Consider the following 4,772-nt stretch of genomic DNA (forward strand, 5'->3'; position numbering starts at 1 on the left):
GACCCCACTGCCCCCACCAAAACTGGGAGAGAACCCAGGTCTGCTGTCCTCTCACTGCCCTCACTCCCCACCCCTCTCTCTAACCTCCTCCCCCCACTTTCCTCCCACTCCAAGAGCTCCTAGGCTAAGCACCCTTCCACGCTGGCCTCTTGAAGACCAGGCCTTTAGGCTCCTGTCTTGTGTGAGGACCTTGGATGGAGGGGTCATGAGTCTTAAGAAAGTGCTGGTTTCTGGGGCCATCCCATGGAGAGGCTGGGGGTCTGATAGGGTTATTGTGATATCACTGACCTCCTGCTTTATCTGTGGGGCACCCCTAATTTCTTGTCAGAGGACTAGTTTTGGGGTAAAGGTGGAGCTGAACACTCTCCAGACCCTCTGGGAGAAGATGCCCCCCTGCCTTCCCCAGACACCTCTGGCCTGGCAGTGACATGCTCAGACACCTACATCACATACCCAACACATACCAAGGTGTCCCAAAAGCATGGACCCAGTCTCTGCTCCCTGCAGTGCCAACCCACCCTCCTGGGTAGGGGTGGGTGTATGAGAGCAGGGAGTGGTTGGAGCCCAGACTGCCAAGGTCTAGCCCTGCTCTGGGTGGGGAGCCTGGACACCTGGGTTCCAGCCTTGCTCTGGTAGGGGAGTGTAGTCTGGGGAGTTAAACATGGGGTGCTGGGAGCCAGGATGCCTGGTTCTATCCTAGCTCAGGGAGGAGGTAGGGGTGCCATGGTCGGTCCCTGGGTTTGCCTATGTATCTGCTCACACAGGTTAAGAGAACCACTCACAGGCCAGAAGTTGTTCCACAACCAGGTGTTATTGGGGCTGTTGGAGCAGAGTCAAACATCAAAGAAACTGCTTCCAGGTCATGGCTTGGACACTGTGGCATCCTCTTGACAAAGGTGGTGAGGGTCTGACCCCTGACCTTGGCCACGTCAGGTGACAGTTCACCAGCATCACTTCCAGCTGATTTGAAGGTCAAATGTCAACCAGTGACCCTCCCAATTGGCTCATTGTCAGCATGGAGACAGAGTCCTGGGTCACGGGAATATCTTCCAGGTCAACCCATGACTATGTTGGTTCTCTTGGCAGCCATGGAGGACAAAAGTGAACAGTGCATGGGGGGGGGTGTCAAAGGTCAACTGAATAACTTCCAGGTCAGCTGTTCTAAGGGTCAACCAATGACTCTCCCAATTGGCTCAGCTTTGGCATAGGGTCAATCCTAGGTCATGGGAATCAATTGCAGGTCAACTTGCAACTCTGTTGGCTCTCTTGGGGTAGGAGGGAATCACAGGGGTCAAAGGTGAACAGCATCCTGTTGGGTTGGCGGTGCTTGGGTTGGGGTGTGGGTAAAGGCCAATGGAATAATTTCTGGGTTAACCCACAATTCTGTTGATTTTCTTGGGGGCCATGGGTGTCAGTGGACAGAGCTTGGTCAAAGTTCAACCAGATAACTTCCAAGTCAACGCTTGGTGAGAGGTCACCAACATCCTGTGTGGGTTCATAGGTCATGGGAGCGACCCCAGCCTCAGATGTCCTTCCAGTGGATGGCCTCCCCCACCACAGAGGCTGCAATGAGGCTCTGAGCCATGTAGTATGTGACCATGACCACAAACCGGGCCCAGGGGAGCAGCAAACAGAAGCGGTCAAAGACCAGGATGGCATCAGAGGTGGCAAAGAGGAGGAAGCCGCAGGCCATGAGCCACGGGCTCCAGTGAGGCGAAGGCAGACGGGACAGAGACCTGCAGGCTGCGGCCAAGAGCAGGGCGGAGTAGATCCCTGCACAACCTAGCACTGGGCTATCCAGGCAGGGCTTCAGGCAGACCAAGGTTGCGGTCCAGACCACAGCCGTCAACACGAAGGCAACAGGGCGGACAGGACGCAGCCCCAGTGCCCACAGATAGCAGAGGTGGGCAATGGCAAAGGCACCTGCACCTGCAGGGAGAGTAAGTGTGACAGCTGTCATAGTGACCCTCATTGGTCCCCATGGTCCCTGGCCCGGCCCAGTCACTGCCCTTCACTACTGACCTGCAGCCCCTGCCCCGCCTCAACTGGCCAGTGCCCATCACTCCCAATCCACAGTCCCCCTGTCCTCACTCCTGACCTGAAGCCCCCTGCCCTTCTCACACCATCCCAGCCCAGCCAGTGCCCCTCATATGCAGCCCTCTGCCCCCCCAGCCCCTCACTCCCAACTCACAGCACCCCACTCCCTGTGGCCTGGGCTTTGCTTCTTCCCAGCCCTATACCTGGCAGGAAGAGGTCAGGCCAGACCAGGCAGATGTCACCAGCACAGGAGCACAGCAGCCCCCAGAAGATGCCCTGGGCATAGGGCGTCCAGGACCCATTACTTTCACTCCAAATGAACAGCACCAGGCTCAGGACTGGCAGGATCTTGGTCACAGCACTGGGCCAGCTCGGCTCTGGCAGCCACAGCCCAAAGTAGAGCGCACAGGACACCAGGAATGGGAGCAGCCGCACAGTGCGGCCCCTGGCCTGGCAGAGAGACAGAAAGCAGGGTTGTGGGACCAGCCTCACCAGGGCCTGTCTACACTAGTACAGCCATAAGGTTCCTGGCATCTGGAAGGGTCCTGTCCAGGCTCCTGACTTGGCCCCCAGTCCTGCTGGGTGCCCTTCCCACAAAACCAAGCGAAAGCTCCTTGTAAGCCTCATCCTTACTAACCCTTTCAGCACCAGGGCATGAGTCAGGTAGGCCTGAGCTCTGATCTCACCTGCTGAGCTCCTCCCATGTAGTTTGAACTCCCAACAACCTTGAGACCCAAGTAACACAGAGGCAGAGATGCGGACCAGCCAGCCAGGGCCAGCTCCAGCTTCCTTGGGCAAAACACCCTTTGTGGCGCTGTAAGTCAGCCCCATATCCATGGTGATGTGGTGTTAACTCGGGAACCTACTGATACCCACATTCAGCCACCACTTAGGTACTGATGTCACCATGAAGGCATAGATTTGAACCCAACCCAAATATGCAAGCACTGGACTGGGAAGCTATGAAAGGGGTCTTGGCTATGTCTGCTCTGCATAGATGAAAGATATGGGAGTAGAAGAAAGGTTACTTGAGGATAGGAGGCCTGAGTCAGCACAAATATGGTTAGAGGTGGGGAGGGGCTGGGCTCTATCCCTCCTCTGGGAGGGGAGTGGGATCTGGGTGGTCAGAGCCAGGGGCTGGGAGCCTGGACACCTGGGTTCCACCTGCACTCCCCCTCTCTCCATGATGCCTACCTCAGCAGCGAGCTTCCTGCGGTGGTGGGCATCCGTCTCCAGTATGTCCATGCTGGTAACAGGCTTAGACCAGTCCCTGGGGCTGTGCAGTGCAGCTGTCTCCCTCCTGGACTTTCACCCGCAGAGGGCACCACGGGACAGCTGATAGCGGGGTTATTGACTCAGCCCCGCCTGGCACCATCTGATAACAGTGCTGCAGCCTGGGAGGCAGGGCAAGGAGCAGCCCAAGGTGGGGGCAGGGTGAGTGGGATCCCAGGTTGGGGGGGCAACACATCCCAGCCCCCACTACCTAGCCCCACCTGGGTTCCCCACCCTGCAGCTGGCCAGGCCCAGGACACCTAGGCTCTCTCAGCACTGGGGAGGTAGGGGAGTCTGGCGTGTTTGGGAGCCAGGACGCCTGGGTTCCTCCCAGCTCCTCACTCCCTTCCTATTTCAGGGCCTGAGGTGCTGCCCTCAATTGAGACTGCCTTTCCAGGCATGGCCCCTGTACCTATGCTCCCCAACAGGGCAAGGGGGACCCCAGCCCCTTCCACATGCTGAGGCTTCCTCTGCCCCTCAGGCACCCCCAGCTCTGCCCCTTCCCCAGCTCCCTCTGAGCCCCTTTCACCTTCACCATGGGGTCAAGCCTTTGCCCACCCCCATACTCCTCTCACTCCCCACAATTCACCTCCCACTTTGGGCCTGGCTTGGCCCATCACCCTCTCCTCCTCTGGGACAGGCTAGGGACTCCATAGAGAAGCTGGATGCTCTCAGGTCAGCAGGGCCAGATGGGATGTACCGTAGGGAATTGGAGGAACCTGCTAAGGGGATTTCAGAGGCAGTGGCTATCCCCTTTCAGGGCTCATGGAGGCCAGGTGAGGTCCCAGCTGACTGGAGAAGGCCCATCTTTAAGAAGAGGAAGGAGGATGTGGTGAGCATGTTTGTTATTACCCTGAAATAGAATAGTTTTCTGATAGCATACTGTTAGGTTAACAATAATTTGGATTATTAAGAAGTATTAGCTTTACAGCTGAATACAAGGCATGACCTGTGGCCTAGCAATGCAGCTGACCACAAGGCAGAATGATAGCTAAGCCTTTGCTTGTGTCAAGTAATCATTTTAACTGTATTAAGCATTTTCTGAGTTAAAAAGTGGATCTGTGTCTGTGTGCTGAAAAATCAGCTACAGCAAGAAGTAAGATAAGACAGGGAAGCCATTGTTCTGGGTGCAGTGGTTGTGTCCTTGAGAAGTATCTACTACTGTGTAAGGTTTTGCCAACATATTATAATGTTACTGTTACTTAACTTTTAGCTTTTAAAAAAGTGCTAGTTCAGCTTAATAGAAATATGCTGTTACAAAGGTTTGTAAAGCACCGCCCAAATATTGCTTTTTTGTTAACCCTGTAAGTCTTGCCTTATTGTAATAAGTATAAAAGATCGCCTCACCCTTGAGGGGGGGCCATTTTCCTTTTGCTTGCATTATGGTCTTTGCTCGACAAATAAACAGCTGTCTGTCTTTACCCGTGTTGTCTGTCTATCAAATTACAGCTAGACAATGAACC

The 4,772-nt window shown here is 55.2% G+C and overlaps 1 protein-coding gene across 1 annotated transcript; it reads right to left on the bottom strand.

The window, feature by feature from the left end:
• Positions 1–1,496: 1,496 nt before the first annotated feature.
• On the bottom strand, positions 1,497–4,158 carry TMEM86B (transmembrane protein 86B). The gene is made up of 4 exons (XM_014517271.2): positions 3,899–4,158; positions 3,232–3,431; positions 2,241–2,487; positions 1,497–1,929 (listed from the first exon to the last, which is right to left on the bottom strand). The coding sequence occupies exons 2-4, from the start codon at positions 3,280–3,282 to the stop codon at positions 1,523–1,525; spliced, it is 705 nt and encodes a 234-aa protein (XP_014372757.1). The 5' UTR covers positions 3,283–3,431; positions 3,899–4,158; the 3' UTR covers positions 1,497–1,522.
• Positions 4,159–4,772: the final 614 nt, after the last annotated feature.

This window comes from Alligator sinensis, unplaced genomic scaffold (genome assembly GCF_000455745.1).
Source record: "Alligator sinensis unplaced genomic scaffold, ASM45574v1 scaffold647_2, whole genome shotgun sequence".
In the NCBI taxonomy this organism is placed as follows: Eukaryota; Metazoa; Chordata; order Crocodylia; family Alligatoridae; genus Alligator; species Alligator sinensis.

Excerpts from the sequence above, each read along its gene's own strand:
- TMEM86B (XM_014517271.2), bottom strand. The coding sequence starts at position 3,282 with ATGGACATACTGGAGACGGATGCCCACCACCGCAGGAAGCTCGCTGCT. Across the intron at positions 2,488-3,231 it reads GCAGGAAGCTCGCTGCTGAG|GCCAGGGGCCGCACTGTGCG; the intron begins GTAGGCATCATG and ends TCTCTCTGCCAG. Across the intron at positions 1,930-2,240 it reads GCCTGACCTCTTCCTGCCAG|GTGCAGGTGCCTTTGCCATT; the intron begins GTATAGGGCTGG and ends CTCTCCCTGCAG.